Source organism: Molossus molossus, unplaced genomic scaffold (genome assembly GCF_014108415.1).
Source record: "Molossus molossus isolate mMolMol1 unplaced genomic scaffold, mMolMol1.p scaffold_m16_p_11, whole genome shotgun sequence".
Lineage (NCBI taxonomy): Eukaryota > Metazoa > Chordata > Mammalia > Chiroptera > Molossidae > Molossus > Molossus molossus.
In genome coordinates this window covers 107,169,110-107,190,769 of record NW_023425346.1, presented here as the reverse complement: position 1 = coordinate 107,190,769, position 21,660 = coordinate 107,169,110, and the positions used below count along the sequence as shown (strand labels likewise).

General features: G+C 61.1%; 2 protein-coding genes across 3 annotated transcripts in view; one reads left to right on the top strand and one right to left on the bottom strand.

Moving 5' to 3' along the window:
- Positions 1-7,667, top strand: MTERF4 (mitochondrial transcription termination factor 4). Of its 2 annotated transcripts, none has more exons than XM_036254729.1 (4): positions 1-57; positions 931-1,432; positions 2,960-3,144; positions 3,988-4,611. In XM_036254729.1, the coding sequence occupies exons 1-4, from the start codon at positions 37-39 to the stop codon at positions 4,366-4,368; spliced, it is 1,089 nt and encodes a 362-aa protein (XP_036110622.1). In that variant the 5' UTR covers positions 1-36; the 3' UTR covers positions 4,369-4,611. The 2 variants fall into 2 exon arrangements, with proteins under 2 accessions (XP_036110622.1, XP_036110620.1); XM_036254727.1 differs by lacking the exon at positions 3,988-4,611 and adding an exon at positions 7,242-7,667 and having other exon boundaries at positions 23-57.
- Positions 7,668-9,440: 1,773 nt separating this feature from the next.
- SNED1 (sushi, nidogen and EGF like domains 1) overlaps positions 9,441-21,660 on the bottom strand; it is a 59,241-nt gene continuing 47,021 nt past the window's right edge. Inside the window, exons 27-31 of the mRNA XM_036253382.1 lie at positions 20,677-20,769; positions 13,326-13,442; positions 12,804-12,891; positions 11,589-11,672; positions 9,441-9,477 (exon numbers count right to left, since the gene is read on the bottom strand). Coding sequence (XP_036109275.1) covers positions 9,441-9,477; positions 11,589-11,672; positions 12,804-12,891; positions 13,326-13,442; positions 20,677-20,769 — 419 coding nt within the window. The remainder of the gene's footprint in view (positions 9,478-11,588; positions 11,673-12,803; positions 12,892-13,325; positions 13,443-20,676; positions 20,770-21,660) is intronic.

Sequence of the window (21,660 nt, the reverse complement as noted above, 5' to 3'; positions counted from 1 at the left end):
CTTCCGGCGCAGGAGTCGCGGCCCCGCCTTCGCGCGATGGCGGCGCTCGGCCGGCAGGTGAGGCCGCGCGGGGCGAGCAGCTCGCAGGACGCGGCGGGGAGGCGGGCGCGCGGCGACCTGCGCGTGGTGCGCTCCGCGCGGCGGGGACGCCGGAGCCTCGGGAGAGACGGGCTGTGCGTGGAGGTGGCCGGCCGGCTGCGCCGGCTGCGACGCTGGCCCTGCGGAAGGAGCGCGGAGACGAGGGTCTGGAGGCGGGACCCCGCCCCAGTCCGAGTGGGCGCCCGCCCGGCCCCCAGGGGCGGCATGAAAACCTTTAGGCTGCAGACCCCTCAGATCCGAAGGCGGCTTCGTGGCAGCTTCTGTGTCCACAGAAGCAGGGACCCCTGGGCCCCGGGGAGTGGGGGCCACGAGGGACGGACCGGACGACCACTTGCACCTGTGTGGCCGACACCACCAAACCCGAACCCCCTTTGTTCCCGGACACCCCTTTGTCCCCGCAGCCCTCCCGCTGTGAAGTTGCTGGCCCCTCACCGAGCCTCCGAGGGGCTGCCTCTGGCCATAAACGTTGGGAAACGGGGGGGGGTTCTTCGTCCTGCTGATCTACTGCGAATTAAATTATCCAGCCCCCAGGCACCACCCTTAGCAGGTAGAGGAAAAGGCCCCCCAAAAGCTTTACCTGGCGGCCTTGGAGTAGCCCCCCCCCCGTCCCCATCCCCCATGCCCGCAGTGGTGGCCCGACAGCTTATAGACACTTTAGACACTTGCTTGACTGTTCTGCGTGGGAGCCTCCAGGCTTTTTGGGTTCAGATACGACTCTGCAGATCTTTTATAAAAACTGTTATGTTTGTGTGGGGCCCTCTTCCCCAGTCCTGGGGTTCCCATTCCACGGGGTGGTGAGGAAGTGACTCCCTTTTGTGCTGCATCTTACAGGTCTTGGATTGGCACCGCCTGGTCCCCCTCACCTGGGCTGGCATCGCTAGGCAGACGCCTCGTCTTGGAGAACAGGAAAGGGCACCGGCTCCCTTGTTGCGAAAACTGACCACAGCCTCCAGTGGAGGAGGGGGCCTTGTGGGGTTACCCCGTGTGGAGCCCAGAAAGGATGTGCAGAAACCAGAGTGCTGGACGAGCCTTGCTCGGTGCCACCTCCATAAGCAGAGGGCTCCTGTGGAGGGAGGGTCCCTGGAGCGGGAGGAGGTCATCCGTGCCCTCCTGGACATGGGTTTCAGTGATGTCCATGCTCAAGAATTGCTCAGTATACAACCAAGCCCCCACCCTCGACAGCTGCTGGACATCGTCTCAGAGTTAATACTCTTGGGTGTGAACCCGGAGCCGGTGTGCGTGGCCTTGAAGAAAAGTCCTCAGTTACTGAAACTCCCTGTAATGCACGTGAAGAAGCGCTCCGCCTACCTGCGGAAGCTTGGGCTCGAGGAAGGTACGGTGTGGACGGTGCAGTGCTGGGTCTGAGCCAGGTGGCACAGCCCAGCTGAGGTGGGTGACGGGGGTTTGTGGGGGAGGGTTCTTGAGAGAAAGGTGATTTGCCTTGGAGGTGAGGCAGAGGAGCGACCTGGCGCAGGCACTGCAGGGGGAGCTGAGTGATAGGCAGGGGCTCTTGTCTGGATGGGTCACTGTGGGACTCAGCATCTAGAGCAGCGGTGTGCTGAGCGGATAGATGTTCACCCGTGATGTGTGTACGTGGGTATCTGTGACCTTGATGTTTAAATAACTGGATGTGGTCTCAGTGCTTTGCACCTAAGCCAGAGACTTACAGAGTCCCTGGTAAAGACTGGGTTCCAGCTGGGCACCTTGACTTACTGTGGGACCTGAGAGCTCCCCAGAGTCCTGGGAAACTGGTGGAGTGGCCTTTCCCTCCAGACCCACTCCACCCCCACCCCCGTTAGGTTTCATGCCTCGAGGACCCTAGAAGTTCATTGGATCTTTTTATGGAAAAGGGGACCCCCTTTTGACCCCAGAAATCCCAATATTTTGTTGTTTTTTATTCTTGAGTCTTAATGGTAAGATGTTGTTGGGGGGAAAAAAGTTTGTGGAGTTGCTGGCCGGCAGGTGAGGATCCACTATTTCAGAAGATCTCAGCAGGTCTCCTCCTCCAGATGAGCTAGAGACAGCCCCGTGTTCTCGAACCGACAACTGCTGCAGGGCCCTCTGCCAGGCTGGACTCGGCGCCTTCTGCCTGTCGCTTCAAACTGGCCAGCTCAGCACGGCCTTGAGCTGCAGAGATAAAGTCTAGACTCCTGAGATCCATTCCTGACACACAAGACAGTGACTAACTCAACTGCTAGGAAGATTTTAACTAGTAGTTTAAATCAGTGGTTTTAGGTTTCCAGGTGCTAATTTCCCCCAGCTGTCCGTCTCGGTTTAGACAGTCGTCCTAACGCATCGATTGGGCTCTTGCACCCACAGTGTCCCCGTTTGGATGAAGTACATGGTCTTCCCGCTAACTGGGAATCAGTGTTTGTGGCTGTGCACTGTTCTTCCATCATTACTGCCATGGGGCTCCTTTGCATGGGCCCAGCCTTCCATGACTGTTTCGTTACGGACGGAACCTCGGCCCAGAGCCCCAACGGGGACATTGCTGTCTCATCTTACTGTTTGACTTTCCCAGCAGGTCCTGGGAAGCTCCTTTCTAGGTGAGGGGAGGAGGAAACCTAGAGTATGAGGCAGGCGCCTTTCATCTGGGAGACCAGGAGGAGACAGGACTACCAGGGAGGGAGGGTGGGAGGGTTGGGGAGTCCGAGGAGTGAGGGCATCCGCGGGGCGGTAGGCTGTTCTGGTCCCCCACTTCCACGGCGCTGCTGGGAAGACCTGGGAGGCTGGCACGCGCTGTGGGGCAGCGAGAGGGGTCCTTGTTCATTTTGAAAATGCTGGCTTGAGTTGGGTGCAGCTAGCTCCTTTTTCTGGAATATCCTGAAATTGTGCACTTTCCCTGTTCTATATTTTGCAGGGAAACTAAAGAGGGTGCTACACTGCTGCCCCGAAGTGCTCACCATGTCCCAGCGGGACATCGACAGCATCGTCAGGGTCCTCAGGGAGAAGTGCCTTTTCACAGCACAGCAGGTGACGGAGGTTCTGCACAGATGCCCCCAGCTTCTCCGGGAGGCCCCGGGAGAGGTGGAGTACAAGTTCCAGGTGAGAGCGGCAGCGTGACGTGATGGGGACAGTGGGCTCTGGGATGGGACGGGGCGGCTCCGGGGCGACGCAGCCGGGGGCCCTCCAGCCAAAGAGCCGGGTTTTGGTGTCCGTGCGGGTGAGGCTGTGTCTGCAGCTCTCCTGCGCCAGTGATGGGGGGCCCCACTGCGTTCTCGGAGTCCAGTGGTCCTCTGCTTGAACGAGCTAATTTAAGCCCTGGCTGGTATGATTCAGTGGTTAGAACCTTGGCCCTCGCACCAAGGGTCTCAGGTTCGATTCCCAGTCAAGGGCGCGTACCTGGGTTGCAGGTTTGATCCCCGGCCTCGGGTGGGGCCTGTGTGGGAGGCGACCAGTTGATTCTCTCTCTCTCTCTTTCTCTCTCCCTCCCCACCCCCTTCCTTCCTCCTTCCCACTCTCTCAAAAAACATCAATGGAAAAAATATCCTGGGGTGAGGATTAACCAAAAAAAAGTTAATTTAAAAATAGCTCAGACTTTCCTATCTTTAGAGCCTAGTCTGCATGTGGATTTGGGGAATGATTATGATAGCTGTCCTAACTTTTTTGGTAACAATTTTTTGACGACTTAGGTCAAATCCTAGATGTTTTCTGAGTTTTTGGCCTATGCTTTTGCATTCATCTTTTTCTTCTCGTCTGAAGAAATTAGAATGTAATCTCCCCCTCCTGCCCCTTATTTTCTGCTGCATTTGTCTCAACACGAATGAAACGCCTTGAGACTCGGCCGACTGCAGCCGTGGCAGGTGCTCTTCTGAGGGCTCTCGCGGTGTTTGCCGCGACTGGCGAGCAGGTCCGAGGGCCCGCGAGCCTGACCCGCCGTGTCTCCAGTATGCCTACTTTAGGATGGGCGTGAAGCACGCGGATGTGGTGCGGACCGACTTCCTGCAGTACCCCATCGCCAAGACCAGGCAGCGGCACACCTTCCTGGAGCGCCTGGGGCGGTACCAGACCCCGGACAAGAAGGGGCAGACCCAGGTCCCCAACCCTCTCGTCAAGGACATTCTCAGAGTTTCAGAAGCTGAGTTTCTGGCCAGGACGGCCCGTTCTTCTGCTGAGGAGTTTGAAGTTTTCAAGAAGCTCCTGGCTCGGGAGGAGCAGGAGGAGCCTGAGAGCCACACGCCTGGTGACAGAAACACCAGTGAGGGGGACGAGGACGAGGGCGAGGACGAGGACGAGGACGAGGACCGGGAGGAGGAGGGGGAGCTATGATAGAAGGCCCAGAGACGCCAAAGCACATTTCGGTTCTCTCAAAGCTTTTGGGAGCTTCACTTGGGTCTTCTCAGGCTACTTTTCATTCTAAAAGGGGTCTTTTGGTGAAAACTTACTGTAGCTCATCTGAGAAGTAGGTCAGACTAAGTAGCAGGTGCGTTATTTCGATTTGTTGTCAGTCTCTGGGCAGAGCCCGGCTCCCTCGTGAATAAAAGATGGGTCCTGGCTGTTCAGATCGGGAACTCGGCGCCATGAAACTTGGTTTTATTCTCTCTGTCATAACTGTGGGTGAGCTCTGTGAGGTTGTGGGGGCGGGGCCCTTCTGGTGTCGGAGTCGCTTTCCATTTCCTCTGGCGACAGACACGCTTGTGAGGAGGTGGTGGGGTTGCATTGCATCACAGCACTCGGCTTTATGGACAAGGAGTGGGTTTTCCACAAAAATACTCATGTTTTTAAGCCAAAAATACTGCTTCGTAGATGCATTCAGTGTACAGCAGAGGGAGGGTCAGTGGTGGGCTCCCATCTGCACGGCTCCGTCCTGCCGGCACAGCGCTGGGCACTGCCCTCCGAGGAGCAGGCCTTGCCCGGCCTCGGGGAACTTGGCTTTCGTGCTTGCTCACGGCAGTGGTCACGGCCAGGCCCGCCGTCTCTGCAGCCGGGAGTGCTGACCCGGGCAGCCCACACAGAAGGGGCGGTGGAGCGGGCCCAGCCAGGCCTCCCCATCCTTCGGGGGGCCTCCGAGGCCAGAGGAGAGCATTTGAACATGGCCGGGCCTGGGGCTGGGGCCAGGAGTCCAGTGGGGTGGCTGTCAGGGAGCTCTCCCTGACACCAAGGGGGAGGAAGCCCCTCGGCAGCCCAGTGGGTCCAAGCAGTGATGTGAAGCACTGGGGTCAGAGGCCTGGGCCCGATGGTGTGAGCTCTGCCGGGGGAGGGGTGCGTCCTCGAAGGTTCTGGGCACCTTCCTTGTGCTGATGCTGCGGAGAACAGTTTGTGAAGCTCCCGGCTCTCCTGCAGACAGAGCCGTCAGGCCTGTTCTCACCGTGGCCATCCGAGCCCAGGGGACACTGGGACATCTTTGGTGGTTAGGACCCGGAGAGGGAGCAGTTGGGGCCCAGTGGGTCGAGGCCAGGGCTGCTCTCAAAGGCCCTGCTAGGCACAGAGCGTCCACACGGAACGACCAGCCCGCGTGTCAGGCACTGTGTGCCTGTGGGTCAGAGAGCCCGGGGTTGATGTTTCTGTTTCTTTACTGGAAAGGAAAGTAAGCAGCCAGTTTTAGAAGAGAATTCCTTCCCCGCCACTGGAGTGCAGTCGGCACCCTTGAGCTCTGCTTCCAGGGGATTCCTCGCTGAGTCAAAACACTTTTTACGGCTCCCAGGGGCGGCAGAGGTGGGCAGTGTGAAAACCAGTAAGTGGCTCCGGGAACTTTCACGTGTGAGCCAGACGTCTGTGGCCCTGGTTGGCCAGCGGGAGGTAGTCCAGCCAGGGAAGGTGCTGGAGGCTGGTGGCTCAGAGTGGCCCTTGCCCACTGGCTCCCTGGTGGCAGAGCAGCTCCATCTCTGACGGCCATGGGCAGCGGGAAGGGGACGTCTGTCTCTACTGCCCTCCTCGGCCACGGGCAAAATCACTGAGAAGGAAAACACCTCACCACGCGCCAGTGTCTTCACTTACTCCATCTTGTGTCCACGTGGCCAGCACAGTCCCTGCAGCCCACAGTGTGGTTCCCGTGCCCAGTCGGGGCGAAGTGCAACCTCAATCCCTAGTCTACGCGTTTGGACGTCAGGTCACCCCGCCTGGTCAGCAGGTGCTAACTGCAGCCCAAGGTCCGCCCAACAGTGTTCTGGTCGTCACCCCCGTCCCCTTGGGTGGAGGGCGAGTGTTTCCGAGGAGGAAGTTTCACGAAGGGGCCGTGGGAAAGCTCGTTTGGAGTGTTTCAAGGGTGGTCTGTAATTTCATCAGGAAGTCTTCACACTAGATACTGAATCTGCAACATTGAAATGGATTTGTCGTGAGCCCACCCAGCACCGAGCTCGGGGCTCTGGCCTTTCCCGTAGAAACTGCTTCTGAGCCGAAGCCAAGCCTGCTGGTGTTGCCTCGTGGCTGGGGGCTGGAGGTCATGACGTGGTCAAGGAAGAGTCTGCTTCTCAGTGGTGTCGCTCGGTCTTGGCACGTGCTGCGCGGACGCACAGGGACAGGTGGCAGGTCCAGCAGGAGTCAGCAGCAGTGGTCGTGGCCGTGTCCCCAGGGCTGGAGCCCGGGGCGGGCTCAGGGTGCCCTCCGGGGGCCCTGGGACTGGGCTGTTCTGAAGCACCGTGGAGACTCCTTGAAATGACAAGTCGGATAATACACAGACATATGCACACACAATTTTAATAAAAATAAAAGGTCTAAAATATACTCTAACTCTTTAGAAAGTGTTTTATAAAGATGAGAGGAAGGTGCTCTTCCCATGGCCGCAGGCCTGCTGGGGCAGCGGCGGGGCACGCACCAGGCACCAGGGCTGCCGGTCCAGCTGGGGCTCTCCGGCCGCAGGTGGAGGTGGACCGGCTTCGGGCGCGGCCTCACCTGCAGGGAGGAGAGCTGCTCAGGGCTGGAGGCGTGTGGTGGTGCCGCCCACGGGCTGGGAGAGCGTCTGGTGTGGAGCCGGTGCCTGCGGCCTGGTAGCCTGAGTTGTCGGAGTCGTGGACTGAGGACCTCAGCCGTCCTTGGGCCTCGCCCGCCCCATGTCTGTCTTCATTGCTCAGACCTGTAAGGAGCAGCCCCGGCTGCCACCAGGCTCCTTCCCGAGCGGGGTCTGTGCAGCACTCCGTGACCTCGGGGGGGGTGGTCCTGTGTGCTGTGGTGACTTGTCATCTGGGATGGCTGTCTCCCATCAGGCCGAAGCCGGAGTTCAGCCCAGGGCATGGCCCGTCTTGGTGATTCGTGTTACTGGATCCAGTCCTACCGCGGGCTCAGGTCTGCGGCTGAGTTTCACCCCAGCACAGGCTGCGTGTTTGCACAGAGAACATCTGGTCCATAGAGCCACGTGTGTGCTCCGGACTCTTCACAGCGAAGGTAGTAGACTTGGCATCTGAACTCCACGTTGGTGCCGACATTTCCTCTCCAAAAGCTGCTGGTGGTTCAGGGATCACCCTTCCCCTCAGTAATGGCCTGCGGGGGGCGGAGGGGGCGCCCTCCCTCCTCCCAGCCCACCCCTGCTCCGCAGGCCGTCTGGGGAGCTCCTCAGCTTGGCTGTCGAGTCTCAAAGACAGAGTCTTTCTCTGACTTAGACTTGGGACTGGTTTCTGGGTGTGGCCGAGGCTGTGGCTGAGGCCTTGCTCCTCTGGGGCTCCCCACACGCAGCAGCTGCTGGTCAGCGGCCCAGGCTGCCCCAGGAGACGCAGCCTGGGTCCCTGCTCTGCTAGGGGCAGCTCGGAGCTTGGGGTGCCGTCCCAGAGGACCTCCCGGCCGGGCCCGCCTGGCCGTCTGTCTTCCAGCAGCTGCAGGAGAGAAGCCACAGAGAACAGACTCCAGCCAGGACCTCGCTGCTCAGGGGTCCCTGTCAATCCAATGTTAGACCTCGTCTTCCTGGGCTTTAGAAACTTGTGAGGCTGATGGAGTGTAGCAAGAACGTCCGGAATCCTTTGGAGGAGAAAACACAACGGGGCGTGAGGAGAAGGGCACCCCTTCCTCTGAGGCAGCGGCTTTTCTCTCCTCTCAGGGCCCGGCCGCTGCCCGGGGGGTGGGGGGGGTCCGAGCACGCTCGCGGCCCTGCGCAGGGTGGGGGCAGGCTTGTTAGGACTGACCGTGTCCCCAGGGGGAGGCCTCTGGAACACCGCAGGCTGCCCCCTTCGGTGGCGCCTCGACCTTTCCTCGGCAACAGGGGCCCCTTCGCTCTGGCTGGAGATGGCCCTTCCCTGTGGCCTTGGCTGTGTGACTGTCCTGTGTCCTGTGTCCTGTGTCCTGCCTGTGGTGTTTTCTCCACTGTCTCCAGAATTTGTGTTCTGAAGGCCAGTGTTTGATAGTAAGTTTCTGATTTGTTTTTATAGAAGTGGATTTGCAGGGCAACTTTTAAACAAGTGTATTGTTCTGCCTGGCCCGTGTGGCTCAGTGGATTGAGCACCGTCCCATGGACTGAGAGGTCCCGGATTGATTCCAGGTCAGGGCACAGGCCCGGGTTGCGGGCTCGATCCCCAGTAGGGGGCGTGCAGGGGATGTGTAGGAGGCAACCGATAGATGTTTCTTCCTCACATCGATGTTTCTATCTCTCTCCCACTCTCTCTAAATAATCAATAAAAACATTAAATAAAAATAAAAAGTGTATTATTCTTTCAGGTAACTTACTGCACTGTAAGCATTTGAGCCCAGGTCACACTTGTGGGCTCTTAGTCCCAGCACTGAATTGCCTGCAGGGCTGAGTGTGGAGCATGGGGTGGGGTGATGCATCTGAGTGACGTCCTGTCTGACGGGACGGCGGCCCGAGGCCGCCCAGGGCCCTGCCCGGCCGTGTGAGCCCACGGGCGCAAGGCTCTTTGGCTCTGGTTGTTGGTGAAGGTCTGAATAACCTCCTCAGCCACATCGTGACCGAGGCCTGGCTGAGCCTCGTGCAGCCAGGGCCTCCCTCCTACCACGGCGGAGCTGGGCGGCGGGCTCACTGGTGGAGCGAGCAGTGAGCACCTAAGTGTTGGTGGAACCTGCAGTCACAGGAAGCTCAGTATCTTTCAAACGACTGAGGAGTCCCCGCTTACGTGGGGTGGGGGGACCAGATGGGCTTGAGTTCCCAAAAGGGTTTGGGGAATTCTGGGTGAAGCAGAGGTGGGAGCTGCTTCATCGTGGTTTGAGGGTTAGGACCCCCCAGTGACAGTCGTTAGGACCTCCCAGAAGTTGAGACCAAGGCTCCCACACCCCACTTTTCTCAGTAGACGGCTACTGCAGGGTCTGGAAAGCAGCCCCTGATCCCGGCCCAGCATCCTGTGTCGTCCAGCCTGTTCTGGGCCCACCGAGGGCAGAGAGACTTCCCACCCGAAGACGCAGCTCCCACAGGGGTCTCTGGGAGCCCTTGGGGTCTGCGGCCTGGCCTGGCTGCGGGACGCACCTTACGCTGTCCTCAGTGTCGGGCTGTTGCTGGGTTTCCTGGAACGGACAGAGAAGGTGGTTCATGAAAAGCAGCTGTGGGCTGGGGTCCCCTGGCTCCACCCCGCTGCCCAGCCCCCCCCCCCCTTTCCTTAAGCTCACTCAGACCCCAGGGCAGGGACACTGAGGGCAGCATGTCAGTCTGTGTCCTCAACCCCTACCCCGCCCCCATGACGGGAGATGCTGGCTGGGTGACTCCTGCAGCTTGAGGGGGGCCAAGGACACGCTGGCCCAGCAGCCGTGGTGAACGGTCACAGCTCTTCCTGGACACCAGGCGACAGACCCAGTGTGTGGTCGCGGGTGGTCTGCGAGGACTGCCCAGGCTCACTCAGCTCTGCTGGAGCACGTGACCTACTCACAGCTGACACAATGACTCCTGGGACTACCTGAGCCCTTTAGGGGAGGAGCCGGGTGGGAGCAGGAAAGTAGACAGACTTGCTGTTTGCAGTGAGGTACTGGGACTGTCTGGGAAGCTCATGCCCCCTGCCTGAGCACCAGACACTGAGTTCCAGTGCATGATCAGACCCCAGCCCTGCCCTCTGACCCCAGCCCCACCTTCTGACGGCCTAGCCGTGCCCTCTGACCTCCTTGCCCCGCCCTCTGACCTAGCCCCACCCTCTGACCTCCACAGCCCCACCCTCTGACCTCCAGCCCCACCTCCTGACTTCCCAGCCCCACCCTCTGACCTCCCCCAGCCCCGCCCTCTGACATCCCCAGCCCCGCCCTCTGACCTCTCCAGCCCTGCCCTCTGACCTCCCCAGCCCCGCCTCCTGACTTCCCAGCCCCACCCTCTGACCTCCTCCAGCCCTGCCCTCTGACCTCCCCAGCCCCACCTCCTGACTTCCCAGCCCCGCCCTCTGACCTCCCCAGCCCCGCCCTCTGACCTCCCAGCCCCACCTTCTGACCTCCCAGCCCTGCCCTCTGACTTCCCCAGCCATGCCCTCTGACCTCCCCCAGTCCCATCCTCTGGCTTCCCCCTAGCCCACCCCGTGACTTTCTCCCATCCCCATCCTCTGACCTCCCCCCAGTCCCACTCTCTGACCACCCAGCACCACCCTCTGACCGCCCAGCACCCACCATGCCCCTACTCCCATCTGTGGTGGCCATGTGCACATGTGGGCACAGTCAGTGGAACAAGACTGCACATCTGCGCACACATACATAGAGCCTGGCCCAGCCCCAGGCCTGTGGCGTCCACAGTGCTCATCCTCAGGGCCACCCTTGCCCCACTGCCCTGTGCGCCAAAGCAGGACGCAGCAGGTCTCCCCCCCACACACCTGCCAGGCCTCCCCCCCACACACACCTGCCAGGCCTCCTCCCCCCCACACACCTGCCAGGCCTCCTCCCCCCACACCTGCCAGGCCTCCTCCCCCCACACCTGCCAGGCCTTCCCCCCACACACCTGCCAGGCCTCCCCCCCACACACACACCTGCCAGGCCTCCTCCCCACACACACCTGCCAGGCCTCCTCCCCACACACAGCTGCCAGGCCTCCTCCCCACACACACCTGCCAGGCCTCCTCCCCACACACACCTGCCAGGCCTCCTCCCCCCACACCTGCCAGGCCCCCCCACACACACACACCTGCCAGGCCTCCTCCCCACACACCTGCCAGGCCTCCTCCCCACACACACCTGCCAGGCCTCCTCCCCCCACACACACACCTGCCAGGCCTCCTCCCCACATACCTGCCAGGCCTCCTCCCCACACACACCTGCCAGGCCTCCTCCCCACACACCTGCCAGGCCTCCTCCCCACACACACCTGCCAGGCCTCCTCCCCCCACACCTGCCAGGCCTCCTCCCCACACACCTGCCAGGCCTCCCCCCCACACACACACCTGCCAGGCCTCCTCCCCACACACACCTGCCAGGCCTCCTCCCCACACACCTGCCAGGCCTCCTCCCCACACACCTGCCAGGCCTCCTCCCCACACACCTGCCAGGCCTCCTCCCCACACACCTGCCAGGCCTCCTCCCCCCACACACCTGCCAGGCCTCCTCCCCACACACCTGCCAGGCCTCCTCCCCCCCCACACCTGCCAGGCCTCCTCCCCACACACCTGACAGGCCTCCTCCCCACACACCTGCCAGGCCTCCTCCCCACACACCTGCTTGGCGTGCTCTTGGCGCTGGTGCTCTCGCAGCTCTCTCTGAAGCAGATGTCCTGGTGCACCTTGTAGACTCGTTTGTACCTGTCCCAAGAAAGCGCCGTCAGCCAGGAACAGAGCTGAGGGGCGCCCGCTGCGTCCCCGGAGCCCAGGGAGCTGTGCTTGAGGCAAGGACGTTTTTTTCCTAAAGAACTTTACTTCATAGGGATGTATTGAAATGTCACGTTTAAAACGGACTTTATGAAGCATAATTTACAGAAAATGAGATATACCCATTTTGAGGGTACAGTTTGAGGGGTGTTGACAAAGTCATGTGATACTAAGCGAGAGCCTGGGCAATTGCCGAGGCTGCCTGGCTCAGGCAGGGCCACGTGGCCCTGAGGCCTGGAGGTGCAGGGCGCTGAGGGCAGCCCCCCGAGAGGCCTGGGGATGGGGGACCCCCGTGTGGGCCATGCTGAGGGCAGCCCGCCGAGAGGCCTGGGGATGGGGGGCCCGGTGTGGGCCACGCTGAGGGCAGCCCGCCGAGAGGCCTGGGGATGGGGGGCCCGGTGTGGGCCACGCTGAGGGCAGCCTGCCGAGAGGCCTGGGGATGGGGGACCCCCGTGTGGGCCACGCTGAGGGCAGCCCACCGAGAGGCCTGGGGATGGGGGACCCCGGTGTGGGCCACGCTGAGGGCAGCCCACCGAGAGGCCTGGGGATGGGGGGCCTGGTGTGGGCCGCGGGTGGAGCAGGGCTGCACCTGCCACCTGTGAACTCCCTGCCGCCGGCATCTCCGGAGCGTAGCCTCCGTGTTGTGCGGAGTGGGAACTACTCACAGTGCCTCGCACAGGTTTGGGGATGGTGACGGGTGGGAGGGGCCTGGGTTCTTTTTACAACTCAGACATCACAGCTGCGGAAGGACATCCAGGGCGTCTCTGGGCGGAGCGCCCGCTCCGTGGTCAGTGCAGGAGGGCCGCTGGGGCTGAAGGCCGGGAGACTCCAGCCAGGCCATGGGGAGAAACAGGGTGGGAATTACCTCCCAACACGACAGCCGGGGAACTGGACTCAGACAAGCTGTTCAGCCTCTCTGGCCCAGTTTCCTGCTTTGCCACTGGTGGGAACAGGTGGTCGGAGCAGGCCCCTCGGTGACTGTCACCACTGGACCTCGGGGGTCTAGAGACAGGGAGCTGGACTTGGTGGAAGTGCTTCCGGAGGCCAGGGAGGAGGGAAACTTACACGTGGTGACAGACGCCTCCTTCCCAGACCGGCAGGGACTTCGTCTCTGAGAACAGGCGTGTGCAGGGCTGGGGCAGCTTTCTACAGACTGCAGACAGGAGGCCGCGCTCAGGGGCCCCGCCTGGCCGCGCCTGCACCCTGGGAGGGTCCGTGAGCCTGCGGGCTGGTTCCCCTCGGGACTCCCTGTCCACCCACCGCGCCTCAGTCCAGTCTCCTGGGGGAGGCCTGCGGCCCTTCCCCTCCCACACATTCGGCCCCTTCGCCCACCTCACTGTGGGGCTGTCGCTCTGTGCTCCTTGCTTTCTGACTGTCCCTAGACCCCCCGGCCCAGGAGCACCTGTCAGCCTGGCACGGCGGGGCTGGCACGGCGGGGAGCCCATGACTCGCTGCCTGCCAGCCTCCCTGCCTGGGCCCCTGGAAGTCTGGGGGCCTCATGGTGTGAGGTCCCTGTGGAACATCCACCCCGCCCAGCAGTCTGCTGTAGCAGATGTCTCGAGGCCAGGCAGGGTGGCCCCGACTTACCGAGCTCACAGTGCCTGCCCTTGAACCCTGGGCTGCAGTCACAGCTGTGTGCGTCCACGCCCCGCACGCAGGTGCCTCCGTTCTGACAGGGGTTTTCTGTGCAGTTCCCAGGGGTGTCTGCAGACAGGCCATGAGCAGTTGGTCCCCAGAGGAAGCTGGCATTGCCACGCTGTGCCTCCTGCTGTGCCCAGCACCACTGTCCTGGGTGGTCCCGGCTCTGACCCCCTTCCCCTGAGGCCAGGGTGTGAACGGTGATTCTGCTGGGACCCTCAGCGCTGAGCCCTCCGGGGCTGAACCCCGCTCTGCACAGGGTTCTTCCACATGGGATGCCAAGGCCTCCCCTTGACAGCCAGCTCGCCCTCCAGGGCCCGTCTCCATGCCACCTGCATCCCCCAGTCCCCAGCCCTCTGTGCAGGACTCTGAGGGCATCTGTGCCTTGGGGGCTGCTGTCAGCCCCTCCCCCATGGCATCCTCACCACCCCCTGTCTGCCCCGCCCCCCATGGCATCCTCCCCCCCCCCCCGCTGTCTGCCCCTCCCCCATGGCATCCTCACCACCCCCTGTCTGCCCCTCCCCCATGGCATCCTCACCCCCCGCTGTCTGCCCCATCCCCCATGGCATCCTCACCACCCGCTGTCTGCCCCTCCCCCCCATGGCATCCTCACCCCCCGCTGTCTGCCCCTCCCCCATGGCATCCTCACCACCCCCTGTCTGCCCCTCCCCCATGGCATCCTCCCCCCCCCCCGCTGTCTGCCCCTCCCCCCCATGGCATCCTCACTACTGTCAGTTAGAAGCAGGTCCCTCAGTGGCTGCGGGGGGGGGGGGGGGGCTGGCCTTTCCCTCTTAGGGTCCATTTGTTTTAAGCTTTGTCATTATCTATGTTTTCATTTTTAACTTAGAAACGTAAGAAACCCAAGGAGTAAGGATGGTGCCCACACTCCCCATGCCAGAGGCTGGTCCCCCTGTGCCCGCTCCCCGAGGCCCCTCCCGCAGCAGCTCCTGCAGGAGCAGACCCTGAGACCCTGAGCAGACCCGGCTGCCCCGCTGGCCCTCGGGGTGTCTGCTGGGCCGTGCGCTGCCTCATTCTGCACCCACTCCCTCCGGCTGGCCTTGTCTCTTTGTCTTTCCTGACATGTTGACAGTGAGCTGTGGGCTTTTATTTTATTTTTTTTCATTTATTATTATTTTTTGTTAATCCTCACCTGAGGATATTTTTCTATTGAATTTTAGAGAGAGTGGAAGGGAGAGAGGAGAGAGAGAGACACGTGGATTGGCTGCCCCCGCACAACCCCGACTGGGGCCAGGGACGGAACCTGCCACCCAGGTGCACGCCCTTCACCGGGAATCGAACCCGCGACTCTCTGGTCTGAGGGTTCAGGCTCTAACTGCTGAGCCACACCAGCCAGGGCAGTTGTGGGCTTTTTAAAAACCTTGAAAGTGTTCAAACCTGCAAAATTAGAGTCTGAAGAACCCCATACACTGCCCCTGGTTTCAGCGATTATCAGCAGTTTGCAATCTTTTGCAGTTTAGTCTCCGCATCTCCCTTTCCCTCTCTTGGCGAAGGCCGTCCGAGCCTCCAGTGAGTGCCTCAGCGGCACCTGCCGGGTAAAGACAGGAGGCGGTCAGGAGAGTGGCGGTGCTCCCTCGCTACCGCGAGAAACCGCGGTCCACGTCGCTCCCCTGGCTGTGTTAACGGGCCCTTGGCAGTTGGCCTGTGTGATGAGGGTCTGGGAGGTGCGCACAGCCTCCGTGGGCTGTCTCACGCCCTGCCTGATCCGCGACTCGTCACCTGCCCTGTGCAGCCACTGCAGACACCGGTCACTGGTCCTGTGGGAGCCCCTCCTCCTGGATGAGCTCAGCTCCATGCCCAACTTTCCTGGTGCTGGTCACAGGGTCCGGTCCCTGTCTCTCCAGCACTGCCCCAGGGGTGCAGCATGTATGACGGGAGGCTGGGTCCCTGGCTTGGCGGCAGCAGCCTCGCGGATGCAGAGCTGGGGGCCCCTGACTCAGGTCTCAGATTCCTCGCCTGACCAGGGCCTACTGAGCTCGGTCCATCCTCTGCCTCTGATGGCCAGAGACCTCCTGCCAGGACCTGTTTCCCCTGACCCACCACAGGGTCACCGGAAATGCCCTCTGTGGCCAGGCAAGGCGGGTCAGTGTGCCGTTCTCCGGTCCGGAGCCCTTTCAGCATGAGTCTGTCCCCAGCGGGCACCGGAGCTCACGGCATTCGTTGTGGTGGGTTCCGTCTCTTGCTGTCAGTGGTTTTCTGATGTCCAGTGGTCCCTTCTTTGGCCAGTGGGACCCCTTTCAGCTCAAGTACGTCCCGGGCTCACTCCGTCCGTGTGATGCCTCAGTGGAGAGGTTCACCTAGAGCCTGTCTGGGCAACCGAGGGGCTCACTGTCCCTGGTGGTCAAGGCGCCGGGTCTTTTCAGGTGACAGAACTGGGAAATCAGATTTAAAAATAAAGTAAACAAAGTATGAGTTTACCCTTTATTTCCAGTTCGAATGAACAGAGTTAAATAAATATAAAAACACAGGGGTTTTACCTCTTTGATTTTATATTGTATCTTTTTATGATGAAAATCTTGGTGGCATTAACATAATTATCCCACAATGTACATGTAATCGTTTAAAATATAAGCAGTCATACGACTCACATTAAGATCCCTGGGCACAGCTTGAAGTTTCCGGGCAATTCCTTTTCTCCTTAGAAGGTGCCCGCTCGGAGGGAACAGTCAAACTTTTAAAACCACTTGGAACGATGCCCTTTCCTGGGTGGTTGTGCCATCAGCACGAGCAGGGTGTCGACTTCCTTCCCGGCGCCAACGCTCTCTCCGGGCCTCATGTGCAAACAGTTCCTTGTTCCCCACGGACCACGAGGCCACCTTCAGAGACGTTCACGTCCTTCCTCCCTCGTCTTGTTCTTTTCTTCCTCGTGGGGTTAACACTTTTCACTCATTTTATTTTTAAACACAAGAAGATAGGTAAATATATTTGCATGCCCCACACTGAAGAGATGCCGAAAACGCCCTTCTTCCCGTTGTATCTTTAAAACAGCTTTATCGAGGTGTCGTCGATACACCTTCCAGTCCACCCATGCAGTACATCGATCCAAGCACAGCACATACGCCCGCCAGCCCGTAGCGGTCGCCCCCTGGACCCCAACCCCCGGCCGAGCAGTGTGACGCTGCGTTCGCTAGGCCAATGTCCCCAAGCTTCACAGCATCGTAGCAGGTGTCACTCACTCCCTCTGCGGTCCGATACCACCCACTGTGTGGAAAGACCCATCCCGTTCACCGCTCCTCCGGTGGTGGACATGGGTGGCTTCCACCCTGTGACGATCGTGGGCTGTGCTGCCGTGGACACTGTGTATGAGGCCTGTGGGGACACGTGTGTTCCTCCCCCTCGGGTACACACCCCGCAGGGTGCAGTCGCTGGCTCATGTGGTGACCACTGATCTTCCTAGGAGCGGTGTTTGAGGGCTGCAGTTCTGCACGTGCCCACCAGGGCTCATCATCCACCTTTCGCTGGGCCCTGGGGCCGGGCCGGGTGGCTCCGGCGTCGTTCTGACCCACATTCCCCATGACTGACTTTGAACAGCTCTTCGTGGGCCTTGGCCACTGCGCATCTTCCTTGGAGAAACGTCTGTTCAGTTGGCTTGTTCATTTCTTTCTTTCTTTCTTTTTTTAAAATATTTTTTCTTTATTGATTTTAGAGAAAGGAAGAGAGAGGGAGAGAGAGAAAGAGAGAAACATCGATGAGAGAGAACATGGACTGGCCGCCTCCTGCACGCCCCACCCTGGGGATGGGGCCCACAACCTGGGCATGTGCCCTTGACTGGGAACTGAACCAGTGACCTCTTGGTGCAGGGTTGACGCTCATCCCCTGAGCCGCACCAGCCAGGTGGCTTGTTCATTTCTCAATTGAGTTATTTGTCTTCTTACTATTTAGTTGTAAGTGTTCTTTATTTATTATGGGTACAGATCGCTTTTTCAGACACGTGATTTGCCGATATTTTCTCCCGTTCTATGGGTTGTCTTCTCCCTTCTTCTGAAGCAGACACCTTAAGGTTTTGGTGACATCCATTCACCTTTTTAGAAGTTGTGTTGCTTGTGCACTTGGTATCACATCCACAGACCCTTCGCCAAATCCAAGGTCATGAAGAGTTACCGTGGTTTCTTCCGAGTTCGCAGGTTTAGCTCCTGCCTGTAGGTCTCCGATCATTCTGGGCCCCTGTGTGTGACGCGAGCCTCCTCCACGTGTGGGTGTCCAGATGTGCCAGCACCTTTGCCCAAAGGCTTTTCTCGGCTGAAGGGTCTTGGCGCCCTTGTTGGGATCAGTTGACCACAGACAGATGGGGTTACATCGGGGCCCAGTTTGGCCCCACGGACTGGACACCCTTGTGCCAGGGACACAGGCCTGAGTTCACTGCTTTGGGGGGAGGTGGGGAGTGGGGGTGAGTCCTCCGCTTCTACAGGGCTGTTCTCTTCCGGCTGTCTGACTCCCCGCGAGTCTAGGCCCTGCAGCTGTCTTCACAGGACGTGGGGCGTGGGCCACGCCGGCCGCCCTCCTGCTCCATGTGTGGGCCCGGGCGGCTGACACTTGATGTTCCTGCTGCTCGGGGCAGCCGAGCCCACAGGTCACACGGGGGTGGGTGCAGCCAGCGCACACCCACCGCAGCCTCGTTTTGCGGAGTGGTCTCCCCTAATCCCGACTTGATCACAGCGCACACACCTCAGAATAAACACACACGGGAGACGGACTGTGGGCGAGGATCAACCACAGGCTGCTGCTGCCGGATGACACCCGTCTCCTCCTCTGGTGGCAGCCGCTCAGACACAGTGTAGGTGTCAGGGACGAAGCCAGAGCCCTGCGGCAGGTGGCAGGCGCGGGAGCCCCCTTCTCCATGAGGTTCTCCGGGGCTCGAAGGACCGGACCCGACCCGGAGCGCTGAGTGGTGAGGAGACGCCGATCGCAGCGTCAGCTGTGCTTTCGAGGTGCCTGGGGCTCTCTGGGGAGAAGGAAGAATCTAACGGCGTCCAGAGAGGAGGGGAGATGATCCTGACAAGGGAACAAGAAGGTGGGGGCACTGGGGGCAGCAGTGCGGACAGACGATGACCGGGGGCCCTTCGGAACTCTCAGGGAGAGGGACCGCGGACCTTGAATCCGACTCCCGGCCGCATTTCCCTCAAACGCGGGAGGCCCACGGGGACTCAGGAGCCGGCCAGGTGCAGTCCACACAAGCCCTCCGTCCAACTCGACCAGCTGATCGTAAACCTTCGCAAAGGGCCAGGGACAGCCAGCACGCGGGAGGTCACAGGCAGAGGACTGGCCTGCGGGCAGCTTGGTGTGGGCACAGAGGGAGCGAAACCTGGCAGGAGGGTGAGCCAGAAGCTTGGCCGGGAGCAATGAAGCGACGCGCAAGGGTTCACTGCTGGCAGCGTCCCTGCGGATCAGACCCGGCAGGCGCTCACGCCCGCTCCACGGTGGGCGCGGCGAGGCGGTGGGTTAGCACTCCGAGGCCTGAGCCACCCTGTGCTGGGGGCATGCTCGTGTCCCAGCCCCAGCTCCACTCTCGGACATCAGAGCAGCTCCGCCGATGACCACTGGACCCCCTGCACGCCCCTGGGCGACAGCGGCCGAGGCCATGGTTCATCCCTGTCCCACCGATGCCCAGAAGCTCCGGCCGACTCAAGGTGCTGGGCAGACCCAGCCTGGATTGCACCTTGCTCACCATTTATTACTATTACGTGTTTAATCCTCACTTATAGAGAGACAGACATCAAGTTGTTGCCTTCTGCACATGCTAAGCCCCGATCGCCACAACCCAGGCATGTGGCCTGACGGGGAATCGAACTGCTGACCCTTCGGCACACAGGATGGCACTCACCCAACTGAGCCACTCTGGCCGGGCGGGGGTTGCACCTTGTGCTGCAGCCTCCCACCGGCACAGCCTGGCCCCTGGGAGTGGCCAGCAAGGCTGCGGACCGTGTTCCAGTCCGAGGTTTAGCCAGAGCCAACCAACCAACTCAATCAAAGGGGGCAGCGCGGACCAGTGACCAGAGTGTGACGGGACCAGAGACCGTGCTGGCTCTGTGCACCCGGCCCCGAGGGTCTTCCCCGTTGTCACCTGGAGCAAGCACACCTCCCCTCCGCTCGGCAGGTGGCGTGCGTCTGGGGGAGCCCGGGCCACCTCGAACTCTCCTCGGGACACGCCCAGGAAGGTCCTCAGGTCCCTCTAGTTTGAATTTTAGGAAACAGTTGACTTTTATTTTTTTTATCCTCACCTGAGGACATTTTTTTTCGATATTTTGTTCAGATAGAGTGAGTGGGAGAGAGAGAGAGAGAAACATCGACGTGAAAGCGACACATCGAGTGGTTGCCACCCACACGACCCAACCAGGGCTGGGGACAAACTGCAACCGAGGTACGTGCCCTTAGCGGGAACCGAACCCGGGTCTCTCCGGACCGCAGGCCGACGCTCTAACCGCTGAGCCAAACCGGCCAGGGCGGAAACAGTTGACTTTTAAAAGGACCGAGGTAACACACACCCTCTGACGAGCCACCGTTCATAGAAACAGGGGCGGAGCCTGCTCTGCTCTGTGACCACGGGGTCGGGGTCGTCTGCCTCAGCCTGAACCTGCCACCCGCCTTCTCTGAGCCACCGGCGCCCTCAGGCCTCGTCCGGACTCGGCATCACCCTCTGCAGGTGCACCCTCTGGCCCGGGTGCCCATGCCCAGGGGCATGGGGACTGGCCCGCAGTGACACCCCCCCTCAGAGGCGGCTCCTGGGTGTGTGGCTTCCCCGGTACTGAGCACTCTGCCTTCTCTGGGGTCCCGTGGATGGGCCCCATCTGAGCCTGTGGCCGACCTGGAAGAAGGCCACTGGGTCATCGGGGGCTGTCCCTTGGGGGACACGGCCCTGAGAGTCAGGACAGGAAAGGAGAGCGAGGGTCTGGTCTGGTCTGTGAGGAACCTGTCACACGGTCCTAAGGGGAGCCGCCCTGTGACGATGCCTGCAGCTGTGCTGGCCGGGGTTCTCTCCAGATGGAGGCCGTGCTGGGCAGTCTAGGGCCCATGCCGCCTGGTGCCAGCAGGGGCCCCGTGGCCCTGCCTCCTGAGCCTGGGTCTGCCTGCTGGTGCTCCAGCTGGGCCACGCTCTGCCCTGCCCTCCTGACTCCTGCCCTCTGCTCAACATGCTCCTCTGTGGGGGGCCCTGCCATTGGGGGCGGGCAGGAGGGGCGGGAACCTTCGGGCAGATCTGGGTCGTTGGTCTGTAAAAGGACGGGGTGCTGGTGCCTCCTGTCCCCACTCCTGGTGCTCAGCCCTGGAGCCCGTTCGGCTGACTTACTTCCCACGTCCTTGTCACCGTCAGGTTCGGGGCGCTGGAGGGCCAGGCTGGCCTGCTTGGGCGCATCCTCCAGCTGCACCGGAGCCGTGGGTTCTAGGAGAGACCAGGACGCACAGTGCTGACCATGCTGGACTGCCGCGCCAGGACTGTCCCCAGGCTGCCCTCGGGAGCATGACGCTGGCCCTGCCGCCGGCTCCCAACTGGGCTCAGGCCTGCGGGCTCCCAGTGCCTCCAGGAGGACCCGCTTTCCTCCAGATGGACCAGCCCTCACCTGCTGCCCACCCTCCGCAGGGGCCTGGCTTCCGCCAACACTTCTGGCAAATGAGTCACCAGTGGCCCGGGGCAGGACCGAATCTGCCTGACCTCCTGGCCTCAGCCTTTCTAGCCTCCTTCAAACTCCACTCTCCTCCCGCCAACCCTGCTTCTCAGGGGGCAGCAGCACCTCTTCCTCCCCCTCGTACCCGCCCTCAGGCAGACCACGCACGTGGCCACCCCAACTGCCGGACAGCTTCTCCTCCGTGCACGTGGTCACCCCAACTGCCGGACAGCTTCTCCTCCGTGCACGTGGCCACCCCAACTGCCAGACAGCTTCTCCTCCGTGCACGTGGCCACCCCAACCACCAGTCAGCTTCTCCACAGAGGCCTTGGGCCTCCGGCTCCCTAGATACCTGCTGCTCCCTCCCCCCTCCCGGTCACAGAGGTCCTCCTTGGAGCATGCCTGTCCCTGGCCTGGGGATACTTTCATTGGTGAAAACTCATTGAACTGGCAATAGGCTCTTTGCCAGAGATGTCTATGCAGATGGGATCCTGGCCCAGTGGTGAGAGGGTGGCCTGGGGCTCCCCGCCCAGGCCCCGAGGTTGTCTGAGCCCATCGCCACGCCCTGAGTGCTGGGCCAGGCAGAGAGGCCCTGCTAATCCACGCCACGCAGGACCTGATCCCAAAGGCTCCGCTCTTAACACGGACACGACCCACTGTGGTGAGGA